At 40.0% G+C, this 21,787-nt stretch overlaps 1 protein-coding gene across 1 annotated transcript; it reads left to right on the top strand.

Annotated features, from left to right (window-relative positions):
- The first annotated feature begins 200 nt into the window (after positions 1-200).
- Positions 201-21,185, top strand: BNIP3L (BCL2 interacting protein 3 like). Its single transcript, XM_054998382.1, has 6 exons — positions 201-438; positions 7,579-7,759; positions 9,361-9,433; positions 13,790-13,893; positions 15,958-16,107; positions 18,649-21,185. Exons 1-6 carry the CDS (start codon positions 354-356, stop codon positions 18,695-18,697), a joined length of 642 nt encoding a protein of 213 aa, XP_054854357.1. The 5' UTR covers positions 201-353; the 3' UTR covers positions 18,698-21,185.
- Positions 21,186-21,787: the final 602 nt, after the last annotated feature.

The raw sequence follows: 21,787 nt of genomic DNA, 5'->3' as shown, positions 1-21,787 counted from the left end.
GTTGGCCACCTCAGCTCTCAAGAAGACGATGGAACGTGAGAGAGACATGCGCTTTGGCTGCCACCCTCACCCCGCTTCCTCGCGGACGTGAGTAGCGTCAGGGAGAAAAAAGGCTGAGGCAGTTCAGGGGCGGTGCCTGCGCACCGGGGCGTGGGCGTGCCCGTTGAGGCGCGTGCGCATTGGAGGTCGAGGGGCGGTGCGGCGTGGGGGCGGGGTCGCTGGCTGGGGCTCTTCGAGCACACAGTCAGGCTCCGTCTTGTTGTTGTTATCCTCGCTGTCGCTGCCTCAGGCCCACAGAGCTCCGCGCTCGCCACAGAAAGCTTCTCTCCCCCCCCTCGGCCCCTCCTGTTGCCATGTCCTCCCCTCAGGACTCACCTCACCACAACAATAACAACAACCTGCCGCCTGAGGGGACGCCTGCCGAGCCGGGCCTTAACAGTGAGTGGGACTTCCTTTTTCTTCCCCTTCTCCTTTCCCCCGTTCTTTCCTCTCAGTGGGCTTTTACAGTAGACGAGGGAGTGGGCCAAAGCTGTACCAGAGTTCGGTTCCCCCTCAAGTGGCGGCGAAGGTACCCCCCCCCCGTTGCCCGCTTGATCGGGATTGGTTGGGAGCCGGGCCGCGCGAGACACTATTGGCCAATGAGGGCGGTGGGCTGGCTTGGTTTACTACGGGGAGGGGGGAATAGAATGTTGGTGGTTTGGGGTGGGGGATACTTATTAAATTGCTTTTTATATGCCTCTTTTCTGCCTGAACAAAACGGGCTTCATTAAGTGTGTTTAAAATCCAGAAATGGTTGGGTGACGGGGTAACGACAGCCGGGGAAGATGATCCTTCAAACCCCTCCCCCACCCCTTCGGGGGAAATGGGAATTTTAGATTGGAATTTGGACCTAAGAGTGCCCTACACGGAACTAACCCACTGTTTAAATTTTATTTTATATTAAAGTTTAAAAAAAAATTGTTTTACTTTTGGCATCTGAAGTAGCTAAAATGTAAGGGGGGGCTAGTCTTTTAAAAATCATGTTTATGAAACCACTTTTCTTGTCTGAAAGGTGACCAAGATGATGTATAGCTTATAGAAAATCTGATAGAGCAAGATTGGATCCAGTAGCACCTTCAAGACTAGCTAGATTTCAAGGCATGAGCTTTTAAGAGTCAAAGTTCCATTTGAATCAAAAAGAGTCCAGTAGCACCTTTAAGACTAACCAATTTTATTTTAGCATAAGCTTTCGAGAATCAAGTTCTCTTCTTCAGATGCCTGATACAGAGCTACTGGACTCTTTTTGATTTTGCTACCACAGACTAACACGGCTAACTTCTCTGCATCAAAGTTCCATTTGGTTTCACAGAGGGAATTTTGACTCTCAAAAGCTCATTCCTTGGAAATCTAGCTGGTCTTTAAGGTGCTATTGGACTCGGATCTTTCTCTGACTGCAGAGCCATATGGCTACCCACTTGAAACTGTCTTCAAGTAAATCTGGTGTAACTAAGGCATGTTTATATAAAAGGCACCCTCATTCATGGTCTTTGTAGAGTTTTAGCTGCTGTTGATTTTATCATTTTATGATCAAGTGTTGCTATTTTCATGGCCTCTTGATTTACAAAACATATACAAAAGAAATGTATTTCCCTAGGATCTAGAATAACACTTTCCTGGAATTTGGGGATGAGGAATTGCTGTTAAGGGTGGATGGTTGCCAGTTTTAAGACCCTTTAAAGTATGAGAGATATTTGTGTTGTAATAAAAAATAAAAAGGAATCCATACAATCTGATACTACAATAAAAACTTATTTAAGCACTCTAAGACTCTGTTTTTGCTTAATTGAAAAGATGGAAGTGTGTGTAAGATGGTGTGTGTGTGTGTGATAGTGGTAATCGGGAAGGAGAGTTTTCTTCTGAAATATGGGAGATAGGATATATTAGAGGTGTGATGGACTGAAGCACTACTGTGACTGAAGCCAGTGAGTCATTGGAAGGTGATTAGGTGTTCAAGAATTAAAGGTAGAAGGAGAGTAAGAGATGCATTGGAGAGACTAGGATGGGGTTTTGTAAGAGAAGGGAAAATTGAATGGGTTGAAAGTTTTTTGTATGGAACAGAATATATTGGGCTAAATTCCTAAGAATGCTTGAAAGTATAACTTATTAAAATTGGCTTTGAATTAACTTGGTTAGGGTTGGGCTTAGGATTTGATAGGTAATATGTATTAAAAGTATTTGAAGCAGCGAAGACGGCATGGAATGAGGGATGAAGAGTTTGTTTTGAGAAGTTGATGTGTTCCATTGCTTGCTGCCTCCAATTGCAAGGGCAGTGCTACAGCAGGAATGCTTGGGAGAGGCTACTGTGAGAGTTTATCCAGTGGCTGAGCAATATAACTGACGTGTTTTCTTTTGTGTTGGGGTATGTCAGCTGGTCCAGTATAGCCTTTTGTATCCTGGACCACATTGGAGGGGGATCCAGATAGCTCTAGCTTGGATTTGTAACTGTGAAATGATTCTCAATTGCCTTACACATTTAACAAGTTAAAACATGTGCCGTTGTGCTTCGAAAGAGGTGTTGCTTGAAAGAAATGTAATGCTCATTCTTCCCCACACCAATTAGCCACCGTCTGATATAATGAGACAAGTATTCTGGAACTTGTTGCTCTCAAAATATTTACCTATAGAATGAGGCCATTAATACTTATGGGATTATTTCATAGTTAAGTCTTTGAAGACTGCTGTGTTACATTCTTTGAGACCATAGGCTAAATCAACTAAATACATTCTCAAAGCTTGAAGAAAAGTTCTGTTTAACTGTGTTTTGAACACTAGGTAGATCTAAAAGATACCTTTTTGCAAAAATGCTCTTGAAATTCATCAATGTACTAGTATCTTAAATCATATGCCTGTTGTTTATGTCAGTTGTTGAATTCCTCAAGATATTTAAACAACATTCTGGTTTCCAAAGATCCCATGTTGTAGAAATACTATTCAGGGCTGCTGTGGTGGTTATGAGGTTGGAACATTTAACATCTTTTCATGGTATAATCCATAATGAGGATCATTTTGTTTTTGTTGAAACTGTTAGATTTTACTGCACTAGTTTTCTGTATAGTCTCTTAACACATGAATAAAATCCTCGTGACTGAGGACTATGATGCTGAATGGTTGCATCAGTAATTGTAAGTAATCATTTCCATCTTCCCTGTAATGCTGAGAAAGTTGTCATTCTTTCCTTTCTTCTTAAAATCTGTAACTTTCTGAAAGAGATACATACTAATTGGCTCATATAACAATGCATAGAGCCCTTTTGCAAATAGAATAATCATTGAAAATCTTTGGCCATGCAGTTTACATAGATGCCACATTGTATCTCCTAAGAAACAGTAAGGAAAGATGATTTACTGAAAAATGAAGGCTCAAATCCTAAGTATACTTGTTTAGAAGAAGGGAACTGAATTCTATATATTGTCGAAGGCTTTCACGGCCGGAGAACGATGGTTGTTGTTGATTTTCCAGGCTGTATTGCCGTGGTCTTGGCATTGTAGTTCCTGACGTTTTGCCAGCAGCTGTGACTGGCATCTTCAGAGGTGTAGCACCGAAAGACCGGGATCTCTCAGTGTCAACCGAGTTTGACACTGAGAGATCCCGGTCTTTCAGTGCTACACCTCTGAAGATGCCAGTCACAGCTGCTGGCAAAACGTCAGGAACTACAATGCCAAGACCACGGCATTACAGCCCGGAAAATCCACAACAACCATGGAACTGTTTTAAGTGTTTATAGGGTTAGACGAAATGTCCAAAAACTTTTCACAAAGAAGGGATGATAGCTAACAAAGTATTGTTTTTCAGTGTGAGACAAAAAAGTCTGTGGCATAAATAATTTTAAAAATTCATAATTCAAGATCTAAATGCATTGCAGAGTTTGAGTAGCAAGAGAGCTTAAACCAGGAGTAAAGGATCATTCACGATAGTGTGCCCTGAATACTAGTCTTCCTGAGTTCACTAAGAACCCCACAATAATAAATCCAGTTTGTGACTTTGATGTCATTTTAAAGCTTAGCTTTAGCCTTCAAAACCAGATTTTCTCCATAATTTTTAAATAGAAAAGCATCTTTCAACATTGTTTGACTGTAATGATTCATTTGTAAAAGATTACAGTCAATTGAGATTTCCTATTCAATTTGTATCCATCTTGCCTTGGACTCCAGTAACAGGACTGTTGTTGCTGGCAGGCAAGCTTCATTTGGTTTGGCATACCCATGTCTCTCACCCCCAAATTTAAATAAAAATGTTCAGCTGAAATATTTGTTTACATTGTCACGGATGTAAGAGCTTTGGAAGGGAAGTTGTCTATGTTTTTCTGATGAGTTCTACAATTTTAGTTACGGCACTATTGCACATTATCATTCTATAGAATCTTTCAGCTGCTGTCCTCACAGTTGATCACATTTTATTGCATCACTTGCAGTAGCATATAAGGATTAAGACGTACTTGACAGATTTAAATCTATTTTAGTGGACTATGTACAGAAAATCGTGATAGCAATTCTGGGTCAGTGGTGTGGGATTTAACCGTGGAGCGCTCCACACTGTCCATTATTATTACCCATACTTTTAAATTTCCATGTAAGACTCCTGAATGAGATTATCCAAAGTTTTGAAGCACAGTATCATCACTACACTGAAGACCCCACAACTGTACATTGCCATAAGCCTCAAGAAGCAGCCATCTCTGCTCTTGACCAGTGTCTATTGGCGGATAGTGGCTGAACAAGAACAAACGGAAACAATCCAAAGGTTTTACTGGTTGGCAAGTGTTATGACTTGAATTATATCTTGATTACTCTCTCTCCCCTGATCTATAGGACTTAATGGCCAAAATTTGAGGAGATTAGTTTATCTTTGTCATATTCAGTTAAGAATTTGGTATGTTTCTTGTTCTGGTGGCTAAAAATTCATTTTGTCAACTTTATCTAGCATGAATGCTATTTATAGTCTTACTGATGCTAGAGTAACTTTAAAGCTAGGCTGTTGTAATATACTCTGCTTTTGAAGACAACCTGAAAGCTTTAATTGGTGAATAATGTAGTGACTTGATTACTATCTGAAATGAACCACTGTGCACATATTGGACCTGTTTTAAGAATATTACTTTGTGTACCTGTTTGCTTCTTAATTCAAGGTTCTGGCTCTTTTAGAGTTCTTTGCAGCCTGGGACCCACATACTTGAAGGACTTTGTCTCCCAATATAAACCAGTGTATCAGCTCTGATCCTTTATTCAGAGTCTTCTTTCTTTCCCCTGTCACGGATGCATAAAAACTGTCACTGCTCAATATGAAACCTTTTCAGTAATGGTTCCCCACACTGTGAATGACTTTCCAGAATGTGTCAGGAATGTGCCCACTCTTGTAAGATTTCAGTTTCCATATAAGACAGAACTGTTTGGCTAAAAAATCTATTGTGTATTTTCTAGTAGTGGCTGTTTTCGTTTGTTTTGACATTGGTGAGAATTTCATTTTTAGCTAATCAGTAGCAGCCACTTAAAGACCTGCATGGGAGAAAGGCAGACTAAAAATCTCTGAATCAAGAAATATAATCCTTCTGGATTTATTTGTCTCTCAATGTTTTAAGAAAACAAAAAAACATATTACCTCAAAAATATAATATATTAGAGTCCCTTTCTTTTAGATATCACCCTAGCTGCTGGGAAACAACCCCCCCCCCCCCCCCGATTTTTTTAAAGCTATTGCTGTACTTCACAAATGTTCAGGCTTTGAAAAGTCTTCAGAAAAGATACAGAAATGTGTCTATCCACTCAGAATTTTGCTTTGTGCACCCTTGTTGTATGGTCTTGATATTATAATCAGGCTTGAGCTTGGGAAATCATGGCGAAGACTATCTTTATGTTGAAGGCACTTAGGCTGAAACTCGTAGCTTGAATTCTGATGCTAAAACAACACTACCTCATCTTTTTAACTGGATATGCCAGATATATCCAGTAAGTAGCTAGTGAAACAAAAGTACTCTGTTCCTTGCGTTATGGTAGAAAATAACATTGGAAATAGCTTCCTCCTCCTCCTCCTCCTCCTCTTCATCATCATCATCATCATCATCATCATCATCATCATTATTATTATTATTATTTACATTTACATTTATAGTCTGTCCTCCCCACGAACAGGCTCAGGGCGGATTACAACAAATGTCAAAAACACAATAATACCTTGTGTCTTTTACAATAAAATCATGGATCATAAAATCAGTTCAGCGGCATAAAACTCTGCTCATAATTTCTTCATCCTTCCCTACAGTCCATCAGGAGAAGGGAGGGGTAGGCACGTGAGTTGGCAAACAATTTGTTACTATTCCTATAAGAGGGCAAGCAACCCATATTGCCCCCTGCTGATAGAAGACAGGGTGGGAGGCTAGATGGATGTAGTGAACTGGCCTCAACCATATGCCTGGTGGAACATCTTTGACTTGCAGGTCTTGGCGGGCCCAGGTGTCCTCCAACAGAGACTTCTACTAAAACGTAGGTTTTAGTAGAAATCTCCAGGGATCAAGGAATACATTAGGACAGGGGTGGGCAAATTGCGGCCCGCGGGCCACATGCGGCCCGCTACAGAGTTTTTTGTGGCCCGCCAAGACAGTCAGAAAAATCTGCCTTGAATTGAGATTTGCAGCTATAGATGATATGAAATTAGCACAATAAATAAATTGAATAAAACTACCACTATTTTATTTAATTTATATTTATTGATTTTTATGATACAATTTATACCTTTTCTGAATTGCAAAGTTAACTAATGAATGCAATCATTTTAAAAGGTGCGGCCCTCCGCTAACCTCCGCTCCCACAAAGTGGCCCCCGAGCCAAAACAATTGCCCACCGCTGCATTAGGAAATATATTTTAAATTATCTGTCTTTTGCTGTGGTAGCCAATATATTAGCTGACAAAACAATTTAAAATGCACTTACAAACTGTCAGCCATAGGGCAGATAAATAAGTTTTCTGTTTAAATGGTAGGGTTTGAAATCTTTGCCTTTGTTCCACTCTTGTTGTCATACAAGACATTCTCTGGAAGTCGTTTGAACAAAACACACTGTTCAACATATGCAAGGGGCAAAAGAGCTGATAAAATTTTATGTGCAAAAGGGCTTTGTAGGTGATCATGAAACATTTCTAACCAAACAGCTTCCAAGTTATTCTCATGGAAGATGCAGAATTAGCTTCTGTAAGCAAGGGATTTCCTAATGGTTACCCCTATAACAGAAGCTGTTTCTGGGTCTTCCATGAGTGTGCTTTACCAGTAGTATTGCTCAGGCAACTTAGACCATTTATGCAGCCTTTTACTTGCCCATAATTCACTCTTAATATGTGAATTGTCTTGGAAGAAACTGAGTGAAATCACTCTGTCAAGGTTTAATTCAATGTAGTTCTGAGAAAAAAGGAAGAAATAACATTTGCTGTCTCTGCATGTTTTCCTGCTGATTATCTAAGTTTGGTGTGGCTGCATATTTCTGCAAGTAAGTGATAAATGTTATGATGGGTTTAGTTTCACTGTTCCTGATGAATTTGCTGACTGTTCAACAGGCTCCTGGGTAGAGCTGCAGATGAATGGAAATGGCAACGACAATGGCAATGCAAAAAATGGGGGCCTGGAACACGTTCCTTCTTCATCTTCCATTCATAATGGAGACATGGAAAAGATACTTCTGGATGCTCAGCATGAATCTGGGCAGAGCAGTTCAAGGGGTAGTTCTCACTGCGACAGGTAAGAATTCAAGCTCTGATTTCTTTAAAATGAGATTGTCTTTTTTTTTTTTTGCATAAAGTGCTATCAATTAAGTTCTCAATCTTAAATGACCATAAAAGGTTATGGGTGTCTTCATACAATTCAGTTGGTTTCTGTTGAACTTTAGGATTACTTAATTTCATTTGAATTGTTTGCAGCACTTAAATGTTCGTTATTGTGGCTTCTGTGCTGTTCCCCATGTGTGCCTGCAGAGAAGACCACTCGATGAACAGCAGTTACAGGTTAAGTGCAGCCTTGTTATATCTTAGACATGGAGTTGGATCAAGCAGTCTGCTTGTGCAAGATCTTCCTTTCTCTCCAGCAGTCTCTTCAGACCCTGGGAAAGTTGGTTTGGGGCAGCGTGGGATCCATGTGGGTTACTTGGTTGGTTGTAGGGAGAAAGGGTTGAAACCACTCCCAATCAGCACAGCTCTGCTAAAAAAACACTGATTTCATCCCCTTCCCTTCATTACTACAGTCCACCAACCTACATGGCTTTTATGCCAGGTGTATCCTGTGATTCCAAGAAACAGCTGGAGGTGGGGATCTGCAACCTCAGTGCCTTCTATTAATGGATCTCTGAATCTAACCCATAATTCCAAAAGACTAGAAAAAATGGTGATGTTTAAAGTTAAGTAATTGTAAAGTTACTTAAAATCTCCTGCTAACTTAATTTTCTTAGAATAGTAAACAGGGCTTTTTCTTACCAGCTATTTCTTTGTTGGAAAATATTTACATGCATAGTGGTAAACTGATTTGCCACCTGTTTTATCATAGAGTTGGTAAACTGAACAGAGACCAGCCCTTTATCTTGAGGCAGGTTTTTCAGTCTGCTAAACTACATCCATGTCCCCTGTTGACCTCTCCCCCTTTCTGGTGAAAGTAATCTTCAGGCAGGAGGGAATTGACTAACCTGTGGTTTTGGGTATTGTTTCAGTAGCTAGACTCAAGACAGTTTAATCAAGTATGTTGTGCAATACGCTTGAGGAAAAGGCAAAAAGACACTCTTGTCACTAATTGGTATGATCTAAGGAGGTATGCCAGTAGATTACCCACCACTAGAAACTGTTGTATTTAGTTACCTACTTGTTTGCTTTTATCCCGATAGTGAAACAAAACCACCTCTTGGCCTTTTGTGCTGTCCTACTTAACAGCAGTCACTGTCTGCTTAGCAACCAACCCACAACATTCCTGGGACCCCCTGATGTAATCTAACCTTTGATTTGAGAACCCAAGACTGCAATCTTAAGCATGTTTTTCTGGGAGTCTACCCCATTGTGTACAGTGGGACTGAGATGAGTAAACATACAAAGCTATTGCTTATAAACCTAATAATATCTGCCTTTTCGTGCCTGTTTATTAAAGTCCATATAGCTTTTGGGAAAAGTGATTTCATCTTACTACGTTTCCTCTCCCAAAGCAGAGAGAACTGCATTCTAAGATATTTCAACAATAAAACAATACTTTTATGTAGTTCATATAAAACACATAATATACACATAGAAACCTACTAGTGGTAATGTTTTTTAAAACATCAGTTTCCTTGGCAGTAACTATCACTTCCATAACTTTTCTTCTAGCCCTTCTCCTCAAGAAGATGGACAGATAATGTTTGATGTGGAAATGCATACAAGTAAAGATAATAGTTCTCAGGTACTTTATATTTATTTTTAAATAATATTGCTTGAGGTAATGTTTGACTCTGTTCTGTATATAAGCGTGACTGCAAAATGTTGCACTGTGTTTCTGTAGATAGCTGACGTAAGCGGTAAGCTTTTATTTTAGTAGCCTAGCATATCACAGTGTAAACGATCTTCTAACCTTGTCCCATTTTAACCTAAAAAATGAAATGTTCTGCATTGCATGGCTTCAAAAGAAACAAAGAGGCTTGAGTTGTGCACATAGTTTTTGTATGCCTCTTTTAAAAAGATCTTTATGCTCATATAACTGTTTATATGTATTCTTAAAAGACCATGAGATGCCTTTTATAAGAGACATTCACAATGTTGCCTTGTCAGTATCTAAATATATTGGAAGCTGCTTCAAATATTTTCATACTTGTGGTGGAATAACTTGTTGATTTAAATTTTAAAAATGATACATTACATTAAAAACTATGAAACTGGCTCTTGAGGAAGTGAGAGTGTGTCTTTAGGTTTTTAAATAGGTAGTGCAAGGCTATTTTACTCGCTGGGGCTTTTAAGAGGTTGCAGACTACAGGAATTTGAAGGGAAAGGGGGAGGTAAATGGGGGTTTATTGTATTCTCTATGTTTTAAAATTTGGAATTATAAGCCACCTTGAGCCACAAAAGAAGGGTGGTGTTGAAATATTTTAATAAACTTTTATTGTGGTGCCAGAAGATGAATTTTATTTAAAAAAATTGATCATACCTTAACTCCAAATTTTTCTGTTTTGGTGGGAATGCTTTGACAGATTGTAATTAAGCATGCAAGAGGATTTTAGCATTCATGTAAGAGACTTGCAGTGCCATCCTAAGCAGAGTTGTACCTTTCTATATCCATTGAAAGTTAGTGGATTTAGAATGATATGCCCTGCTTAGGATGGAACCATAAGTGAACAATTTTAATCAGATTGTCTGGGCTGTCATCAATACGCGGATGACACCCAGCTTTTTCTGTTGATGGACGGCCGGCCAGACACGGCCCCAGACAATCTGGCCAGAGCTCTGGAGGCTGTGACGGTATGGTTGAAACAGAGCAGGCTGAAATTGAACCCGGTGAAGACAGAGGTCCTGCAGCTGGGACGGGGGCTGCCAGATGTTGGGATCCAGCTCCCAACTCCACCACTTTGCCAGTGGTGAAGAGTCTGGGCGTGCTCCTGGATGCCTCCCTATCGATGGAGGCCCAGGTCACGGTGGTTGCCAAGTCTGCATTTTTCCATCTTCGTCAGATCAGGCAACTTGCCCCCTACCTGACGCCCCAGGACCTGGCTACAGTGATCCATGCAATGATCACCTCCAGGCTAGATTACTGTAACTCACTCTATGCTGGGCTACCCCTGGGCCTGATCCGGAAACTACAACTGGTCCAGAATGCGGCAGCGCATGTCCTGACTGGTATATCTTACCAGTCACATATCACACCTGTCCTGCGCCAGCTGCACTGGTTTCCGGTTGAATTCCAAATCACGTTCAAGGTATTGGTTCTTACCTTTAAAGCCCTGAGCGGGTTGGGACCTGCATATCTTCGGGACCACCTCTCCCTGTACGTTCCCCGGAGACCGCTTCGATCAGCGGATAAATGTTTACTGGTGGTCCCCAGCCCTAAGGAAGCCCACCTCGCTTCAACCAGGGCCAGGGCCTTTTCAGTCCTGGCCCCAGCCTGGCGGAACGCTCTGTCAATGGAGACCTGGGCCCAGCGGGACATATTATCGTTCCGCCGGGCCTGTAAGACAGAGCTGTTCTGCCAGGCGTTCAGTGGTTGAAGGGGGCTGTACCGTGTTGGCCTACCACCTTCGGGGGGGGGGGTTCTCCCCACCATTGCACTTGGTTAATTTATTTCATTATTGTTTTGTATATTGATTTTAGTATTGTTGTTTTCTTGTTTTTATTGATTTTAAACTGTTCACCGCCCAGAGCCCCTGGGGATGGGCGGTATATAAATTGAAATATAAATATAAAATAAATAAGATCTATTCAGATGCAATTTCCATTTTATTGAATAGAGCTAACCCCCAGGAAAGTGTTCTTGGGGTTGTAGGTTTAGTTATTCATAATATGTTAACGGCTGTCTAGGATTTCAGTATTCATGGTGTTTCTCCATAATAAGCCACCTCACAGGTTTGAGTATTATCAATATGAGTAATCCAAATCTGTGTTTGGGGCAGGGGGGTGGAATCTGGGATTTCTGAAATTCTGGTCAGATTCTCTGATCCAGGTTAGAGAATACTGGATTTAACCGGCCATTAGTCCCTATGTGGAATAATATCCAGGGGACTGGGAGAGCGTCCCCTAAAGACCTCCCAAATTTGCCTCCAGCCACTTTTCATTATTTCTTATGGAGGAAACATTTCCAAGGCTTTTAAACTCCATGGCTAGCCCCCCGCCCCAAGCTTGGGATTTTCTGGTTTGACATAACTCCCTGGCAAGCTTATTGTTGTCAAACCAGAAAATCTTTCCCTAGAATCCCTTTAGTTCAGCAGAGGGGAAGCTAAGTCATGCGACGGAGTTTTAAAAAGAGCCAGCTGCAGCAGCTTGAAAGGGGCTCCTTTGGAGATGAGACAAGGGGGCAGCAGAATGGGATAGGAATCAACTCTGCCTACTGCCTCCCCTCCACCCTGCCAGCCTTGCGCTGCTCTCCTGTAGTGGTGTGGAGCTTGGCTCCGGTTCCATTCGCACCGCTGCCCTCTTGCCACCACTGCCCTCTCGCTTGCTGTTGTCTGTTGTGGCTGTGGCTAGATAATCCTGGATTGGATCGAGGGGTTCTACCTGGGGAACAGCTGTTCTCCATTCTTCCCCTCACAACAACCCTGTGAGGTAGATTAGACTGAGAATATGTGACTGGCCCAAGGTCACCCAGCAATCTTCCGTGGTAGAGCAGGGAACTGAACTTGAGTCTACCACGTCCTCGTCCATAATTATAGCTGCTACACTGCACTGGTTTCTATAGTTATACCATTTATAACTATAGTTATATCATCTTCACTAGCCTACCAGGTTCAGTAGAAGGTACTGCTTTTGGCCTTTAAAGCTCTACATGGCTTAGATACAGAGTATCAGAAGGACTACCTTGAACCATATCCGCCAGTTCAAGACTTGAGATTGGCCTGGGATGCCTTCCTTTGGGAACGAGCCTTAGCAGAGGCTGGGCTGGTGGGAACCTAAGGGAGGGCCCTTTTTGGCTGTTGCTCTCCGATTGTGTATTTCCTTCCCTTAGAAAGGTATTTCCTTCCCTCTTAAGGCCACCTGGAAAATTTTCAAAACTTGTAATTTGTTAAGGGCCTTTGATTTACTCTAGTAAAAAATAGTATGGTAGATAGTGTTTCTGTCGGAGAACTTTTATTGAGTTTCACTGTATTTTACATGCATTTCAGTTGTATTTCACTGGCAAATTGTATATTATTGTGTAATAAATTACCTTGAGGACTTTTTAGTTGTGGCAGTCTAAATTAACTAACGTTGTCCCATTAACAATAATAATATATAAAATTTATGCTTCTGTGTGTGTGTGTATACATCCAGTGTGTGTGTGTGTGTGTATACATTCAGTATGTAAAAATGTGCCTGTGAACATTTTATTCAACCAAGAAACTCTTAGTCTTAGAAATATTATTTTGGACATGACTTGGTAGCAGTTTGTGGGGAGAATTGCGGGGTAGGGGTGGCTTCTTCAAATTCCAGGCTATAGGAGTGTCCATTGAGGGTCCAGAAAAATATTCATTAAAATTTATTATTTGTTTTTTCAACACCTCCGTGCTCCAAAGGTGGCTTACAGAACTCATGGACTAAAACCATAATAAATCTAAATACAGAATACATAAGCTAGCAACAGGGTAAAACCAAATATTTGAAGCTGGAATGTGTGCATTCAAGCTAATAATGTAAATTTGCTCTGAAAATTAGTGTGAAGCTTTTAAAGAAATTTACTTTTAGTTTGTGGTGAGTTTTTTCTGTTTTGCATTGTTGGGGTTTTGGGCAATTTTAGGTCCTTTTCTCCAGTCCAGCCTGATTAAAATGTTCCGTATCAAACAGTTTTCATGCTTGTTTATAACTATTTCTGTATGTTTAAGTGATACTTCTGATAATCTTTGACATTTAGATATGTGTTGACCTCAGTAAGCCCAGTGAATGCCCTCTCATCTCTTGCAAATAAATGATAAAAATCTGATGCAAGTGTATTCGTTTTGATGCTCTTTTCTGTCCTTGAGTTTTACATGAATAACAGAAGTGTGTCAGAACTGCCATCATGCTTTGCTTATCTGCTTGTCAACAAAACCACAAGGAGGAGTATAGCAAATGTTAACTGTTTGTGTCCCATGTATATTTTTAGTCTGAAGAAGAAGCTGGAGAAGCAGAGAAGGAGGTGGAAGTTTTGAAGAAAAGTGCTGACTGGGTGTCCGACTGGTCAAGTCGACCTGAAAACATTCCTCCCAAGTGAGTTGAAACCTTTATTAATCAACAGTCCTTCTCTTACAATCAGGCCAGCAAGTGCAGTTCTCAAAAAGGATTGCAGTAGAAAGTGCTTTTAAGACTTGAATGTTCTTATTAAGGAAAGCATCCTCAATAAGATTTGTCTGTCATAATTGTAGGTGTTTCTAAAAGCTGACTGCAACCCTGCTTTCCTGTACATCAACCCTGTGTGTTTACCCATTTGTAAATTTGTTGTTTTCACATTTAAATTCTGCTTATTCTCATGAGTAGTTTACAGCTTTTTTTTTTTTTACAAATCCATTAAACTTGGGCCATGGGTTTTATAATCTGACTTACATTGTGGAGCGGCTCCTCTTAGGATTGTAGCAAAACCCACCGTTCCTCTTTCTGCTGCCTGAAGAAGAGTCACTGCTGTGTCTGGAACACTCCAGTGTAGCAAGCAGTTTATTTTAAGCAGAAGCCTTTCCCCTCAACCCACTCTTCCAACTCTTGGTACGTGAAGCTTCACACAGGGGTAGGATCCAGAGAGCACTTTGCATTGACTTTCTGTGTGTGCAAGAAGAGAAATCACTAACTTACTTTCTCTCAACTGCACCCCATTGTATCACAGTCCATCTTATTCCAGAGGGTGTCTGGAATGTTCTTGCCCCCTGAAATCCTCGGGATTAGAGATTAGGGATTTCAGTGAAAGGAGGTGGTAGTGTAACAGGCCTCTCTTGCCTGTGTCTGAACTAAGCTTCCACTACTCCAAAGGAAAGATTTACCTTTTTTTTAATAGTGTTCAGCAATTAGTTCAAGACCTGTTAAGCAAAATTGTCCTTTGAACCGTTTGCTTATCAGTACATTTATTTGTAAAAGGTTCTTTATTGCTTTGCCGCTTCTAATCAAAGTACTCAGACACCTGTTAGAATTTATTTCTTTTATTGAAAATACACTCTATTTTTTTAATGAAGCAAGTAGTTAAAAAATATATGATTATTAATATAAGTCCTACAAAAATAGAACACAGAAAGGCAATCAGAATTAAATATGCTAACATTTCCTAACTAACTCTTAAGTTTAAAAATAATCAAAGTTCTTACGAAATGCATTAAGATTTTCATAGCCTATATTGCAAAGATAAGAATCTCACCTAATCTTCATGAGATCTCTTCCAATCAGAATTCTAACTCATTATCTAGATTAGCATGTTTTATAGGTTATCTTATGCAAATATCCAAGATCTTTTCACGTAATAGCATAAGCAAACTATGATTGGTTTAATGCTTCATTGAATATTCATAATTTCTCTTGTATAACCTATCTAATTTGCCAAAAATGACGTTATAGCTAACTTGCAAACAAAGCCATAAATCCGTGAGAAATGACAGGAAGAGTTAAGATACTAGATCATTATTGGTCTAGTCTCTGATAAAGAAACATTAATCTAGATGGAGTCCACTATTTTTAATTAGCTGTCAAAAGATTAAAGCTCACCTGTTTTAGTTACCTAACACTCTGAAAAAATGCACAGAGTTCATGAAAAGTTCACCTAGAATACAAGCTGTTAGTATGTATTAGCTTAGTATTGATTAATATAATGTGCTTTAATCTATATTATTACAACAGTAGGACAGCTCCATTGAACAAGTGACACTCCTCTAGAGGTCTGAGATGTGAGTGAGGCATGGGAGGGGTGGGGATGCCTGGCTGTGCAGGAATATGCTCTTCAAGGAACAATGGCAACATGAAATAGTACAATGCTTTACTTTTATGAGCTCTTCTGCAGATGTTGAGTGATTGTGGTTTGCCTACATAGTGTTGAACAAACATATTGTTGAACAAACCTTTTTTATCTCTAAGAATGGTTTGATACTTAGAGAGCTCAGGGTCTTAAATGCTGACTGTGTAGTGAAAGTAGCACGTAAGTATTTTTGTTTTGAAAAAGAGGTGTCTGCATGTCTCTTCAGCTACAGCTCCCATGACATCAGAATACATGTTTCACTTGCTTCCTAACCTTGGATTTGGGGGAGATTTCAGCTCCCTGAGTTCAGTATATTTTGACGCCATCAATTCTGTTTCCTGCAGGGAGTTCCACTTCAGACATCCTAAACGAGCAGTATCTTTAAGTATGAGGAAGAGTGGAGCCATGAAGAAAGGTGGCATTTTTTCATCTGAGTTTCTAAAAGTTTTCATTCCATCTTTGTTCATATCTCATGTTTTGGCTTTGGGACTAGGGTAAGTATCAATACAAAAACCAGTGGTGAGTTAATGGGAATATTTTCAGCAGCTGTTAGTGAATTGGGGAGTACAAATTCATTTTAGTGGTTCCATGAAGAATCTAATCCACTGTGTTAGAAACTTGATAATAGAATGTCATCTACAAGGCAGTACTGTAATTTCACAGAGTGCAAATTCCAGAATGATAATCTGGAATGATACCAGCACCTTGGACTCTTGAAGGAAGGGTGAGATAAAAATGATAAAATTGGTGAAATGTTATAAATCATAGAAAAAAAAACTTGCAGGTGTCTTCCCTTCAGTGTTCCACTAATCTTGAGTAGTTGGTATTATGTTAATAATAGTGTATTCAAATGAACTGCTTGATAAATAAGAATTTTCTGTATAATTACTGAATGTACCTATTTTACCAGAGAACTTGAGCTGCCAGAACAAAGATTTTGCGGGGTGGGTGGGAGATGACAGGGCATTAGTAGAGAATAGAATCCTTTTTGTCAGCAGATCAGTACATTGAGTAAAAAGAGTCAAATTGCAACTGACTCAAGGCAACTCTGTCCATGGTGTGTTCTTAGCAAAGATGAGCAGAGGTGGTTTGCCATTGCCTTCTTCTGTGTAGCAACCCCTACCTACCTTGTTGGTCTTCCGTCCAAGTACTAACATGGCCTGACCTGCTTAGCTTCCAAGTTTTGACAAGCTCAGGTTGAACTTGCCTAGTCAGGCTGCTACATTTGGTAAACATAATCTCAAATATTGATTGCCAGTAATTGGGCAACTTGTGCATGGACTTTGTGACCAAATTCACTATCACTTCGAGAATGATTTTGACCCCTTTGAGTTGCTTTGAGAATCTATGGCATGATTGTACAATATATTTTGTCTTTCTTATAAAATTCTCAGTCTTGATTCCATTAAATGCATATATTGTGTGATGCTAACAAGGACTTTGTATACTAGAGTCCTGGAAAACTGGGAACTGCAAAAGTTAGTACGGTTTGGTTTAGACAGTGCCATACTGCACTATGCAAATGAGCTGAAGCTAGCTTGCATAATCTCCCAGATCCTTGCACACAACAGTTGTAATTAGACATGGGCATGAATCAAAACATGAATCAAATTTTGTGATGAATCGGGCGGATTTGTGTGTTGCGAAAATGCATTTTGTGGGGCCACATTTTTCACGAAATCCACGACATTTGGGGCTGATTTGTTTGATTTGTGAATGCTTCATGATGCCGAACGGGCTGGTGCCAATCTATTGATTCCCCAAGGCAACATAGGCCCAGAATGTCTGCAGACCTTTCGTTGCCATGGAAACCCCAATCTTAGTCCACGTAACTTTGTTAGGCAGCTCTCCTTGCCAATCCCATTCTGTTCTATAAGAGCAACGAGTAGGGGGAAGATGGGCCTTCTGTAGCCATGGGAACACCAATCTCATCCCTCCAAACCCTGTTAGGCAGGTCTGTCTGCCAACCAGAGAACTCCTGTTCTGCTCTATGTGAGCGTTTCTTATATAAGGCACAGCTCTGTGTCTCCTGCTTTCAGTTCCAGTAGACAGAGGGAGAGGGAGGAACTCTTGCTGGGATTTGAAGTGAGAGAGAGTGGATTTGAGAGCTTTTGGCTGGATTTGCTGCTGCTTCAGAAGAGACTGAAAGGCCTCTTTCTTATTTTCTGCTCTTGTCCTTGCAGGGAAGGTTGTTGGGTGAGGGTGCCTTTTTTCCTCCACCCTACCCCAGTTTCAGGGCATTGCCTGGCTCGAGCCTAGTTTGACTGAGGCCACCCCCTGAGCCCATGGCACCCAGGGGGACAGAAAGGAGGCTGTCTCCTGGTCACCATATTGCAGTCTTCAATATGGAGGGTGGCTGGAGGAGAGCCTGCTGAAGTCTCCCTGCGAGTTTGACATCTCTGGGTATGAAGGGAGCTCTTGTAGGGCCCCGGGATCTGACGAATCACGAACCTAACACATCGTTTCATGAAACAGGACAATTTTGTGAAAGTTCATGGTTTGTGGTTCATGGAATGCGACAAACCGTGAAACTCAGGGTTCGTCCCCCCCCCCGTTTTGTGCCCATCTATCATTGTAATTAGCTGTGTAGTGAATCATAGTTTGCTCTTACAACTGGCAAACTATGGTTTGCACTTGCCCAGCATACCAGGACTTCCATTTAGGAACTATCTATATTTAAAATGCTGGTTTGTGGGGTAAGTACAAACAGTAGTTTAGCAGTTTGAATGTAATAGCAAACTACGATTTGCTGCGAACAATTTTATTGCACTGTATGAGGGGAGAAGGGATTGTGCAAATGAACACTGGGCCAGTTCTCATAATGCCAAGTTATGATTCAACATTGTGTCTGAACCATGCCCAAAGACGTTCTCTCCTACCTGCCCTTTATTAGAGATGTGGTGCCTGGATGAATAAGTTATACCTTATTTACTAAGGAATTTGGCTGCTGATTGAAAGAGTAGACTAAAGATGAGAAGTTGTGGTAAACAAGGGAGCATTTCTAAGATTCCAAAATGCTTTGTGTTTCATTTCAGCATTTACATTGGAAAACGACTGACTGCACCTTCAGCTAGCACATATTGAAAGAAGAAGTGCACAAACCCTGGAAATCCTTGTGATCTGTGAAGGTGTTAATGTCACACTAGTACATTTGAACTTGACAATTTTAAGCATGACCCTTCCCAGCCTCCACCTTGTCTTTACATATCCAGGTTCCAGTAACTCTTGGAATTCAGTATTGTTTTGGAACTCTGTGGGGGTATTTTACTAGTTTCCCTCTCCCATACCCAGCCCTTCCCCACACCCTGCAAGACACATCAGAATTGTCTAACAGAGTTTACAATTGCCTATACGTTGCAAGGGCTTCTTCTTTCAGTGCAAAATGCCACCAGCAAATTATAATTTTCATGAAACTGTTGCCTCCTCTTTACTACAGCAAGAAGTACTCTGCACAATGTACGATTGAACTGTTTATAACAATCTCCAGTCTCTTTAAAAGAAACTGAGAATTAACTGAAGTTGGTTTTAAACACAGTCATTGGCAGTTTAAAAAATATAGCTTATTCCACAACTTTCAGCTAAATGTTTTCAGTCTTCAGGAGGCAAAAACTGCATAAAAATCAAAGCAAGATAAACGTGGATTCATCAGCAACTTTTTAATACTGAATAACTGTCACTATCTTGTCTTTTCTATCAAATTGTGAATTTCTTTCTGGTTTAAAAGAAACCTTTCCAACATCTAGAAATTCTTTTTTTAAAGAATTGCATTATTTGCATGTGAAGAAGCTTTTTAGTGTTCCTTAGGGTTTTATTTAACATGTTTTCCTTTTAAAAGTAGTTTGACTTGAAGTATTTCTTGAAGTATTTAGGCTCCACGTGAAAGGAGATTCTGCTTGTTATGGAACCACTTACAATTTATGAAGAGATGGTTGTTTCAGCAACTACTGGGAGCATCATTCCTGGAAGCAGTCTTATCGTTGTGTAAAACACAATTGTACAAAGCTCTGAAACGTCTTCTGTGGTAGAGATTCATTACTACCATTTTTCATGGTTCACTGTTGAATCTCCCTTGGAGATAACCTGAAATCTTAAGGTTCTTTGTGACATCTTGTATAGCTAGATAGAAATCTCACTAATGGGAACACTCAGCCTCTCCCGCCCCCCTCCCTTCAGAGACATTTTCCAAAATGTGAAGTTAGTTGCAAATTGTTTCAAGGCAACTGGACAAACAACGGTCCCTAACTAGGTTTGCAATGGATTTTGAAACATGTAGCATGACTCTGAAGGATTAGGATTCTGTTTTATATATAAATAATAGACTTTAATACTACATATTTAGAAAACCATTATTAATATTAAAAGTAGCAAAATGCCATTGAACTAGAATGCATTAGACTTGCAGCAACAATTGGCAGCCCTATGGAAACTAATTTTTCTATTTGCATCAGATTTCTGAAAGTAGAAAGGGCCTGGCAATGTAAGCATAGTGGCTAATGCCTAGTTGAAATAGGTGACGTTTGTAAAGCAAAAGCGATAAACAGAAAATCAATTTCTAAAGTGTGTGTGTGTGTGTTTAATCCTTGATTGTGGCAACACTTAAAGACTTCTTTTTGCTGAGACTGGTAACATCTGGGGTACTTGTATTGCTTGCAGCTATGTATTTATTTTCCAGTGTGGTTATTGGAATGGTTTTGAGGTGAATTAAACAGTAAGGATTTTTTAAAAGAAAATCAAACTATAGCAAACCCAGGTGATGCTAATAGTCTGATTTCTTATCAATGCTGATTATTGTATTTTCTTTTGCAAAAAAAAGGAATGTGAAAATATATATGAAATCGGGAACATGTTTGTTAACAAAATAAAGCTTCATGCCTTTCCAAATTACATGATTACACAGCATTCTGCTGGCCAATATAGTAATTTATCTACATGCTTGTGACTACACACCTTTGCTGATAACTTCAGAATAATGGCGAGATTATAATTACCAGTGGAAAAATCCCATTGAGCTTTGAATATCTTATCACTGTTGAGCTTGTTGCTGTGCAATGATACAAAACAGTATTTCTTGAGAAACGGCATAAGCTTGGAATGGAAGACCATGACTTTTTGTTATGCTGTGAAATGGACCAGATTGTTATATAATTTGAATAGGGGCATCTACTATAAAGCTTTGTTTAAGACAAACCTTGTTAAAAAGCTTTATCCCTGTTTACAGTTTGGGGTAGAAATGCAGGCCTTGTTTCCTTATGTTAAGTGGAAGAGAGGGAACTGTCTTGAAATATTTGTACATAGGATCAAGCAGTGCATAAACTCGCACATTAAAGAAAACAGACTGAACTGCAGTGAAAAAAAACCCTTACTGCTAAAAAGTGAAAACTGAAATATTCTGGAGATCACTTTTTCCCAAAAAAGATATATTGCTGACATTATTGGACGTAACTGAGCCAAAGTGATTATGCATTCTTCATATTTAGTTAGCACTTTGTAACATTATTATATACAGTTTACAGTACATGTATAAGTTGTAGCTATAAACATTTTGTGCCATTAAAGCTGTCACAAAAACTGATTCTGCTTCTTGCTTCTTGACACTTTTTACAGAGGATGCACAGACAGGCCCCTTCACATGTTAATTTTTTTGATGTTTGTAAAATGTTAAATGCTTCTGTGACAAATGTTCATAATTTTTTTGAGCATCACACTTATAAAATCAAAGTGAAAGGTTTCTTAGTGCAAATAAAACAATACTGTGATGAGTCATTATCCTTCAAAGTTGCTTAACTTGAACTGTGCTAGCTCTAAGAGTTAATATATGATAAAGCTACTTTATATAGAGTCAGGCTAGGTGAGTGATATCTGCTCTGGTGGGCAGCAGTTCTGCAGCACCTGCTACCTGAGATTTTTAAACTGAAGATGCTGGGAATTAAACCTGAAATCTTCTGTATATATTGGCAGTGGTTAAAGTGTTGGACCAGATTTCAGTTCCATGCTCTGTCATAAAATCCACTGTGTGAACCTGGGCTAGTTAATCTCAGCCTAACCTACTTCACAGGGAGGCTATGAGGATAAATTAGAGGAAGGGACTGCACTGAGCTCCTTGGAGTAAAGGTGGGAGGAAAATGTCCTACATATACATCCAGGTGCTCAACTATTGAGCCATCATTCTCCCCA

The sequence above is a fragment of the Eublepharis macularius genome, chromosome 14, assembly GCF_028583425.1.
Source record: "Eublepharis macularius isolate TG4126 chromosome 14, MPM_Emac_v1.0, whole genome shotgun sequence".
NCBI lineage: Eukaryota > Metazoa > Chordata > Lepidosauria > Squamata > Eublepharidae > Eublepharis > Eublepharis macularius.
The sequence above is the reverse complement of the archived record's forward strand: the minus strand, read 5'-3'. Positions and strand labels throughout refer to the sequence as shown.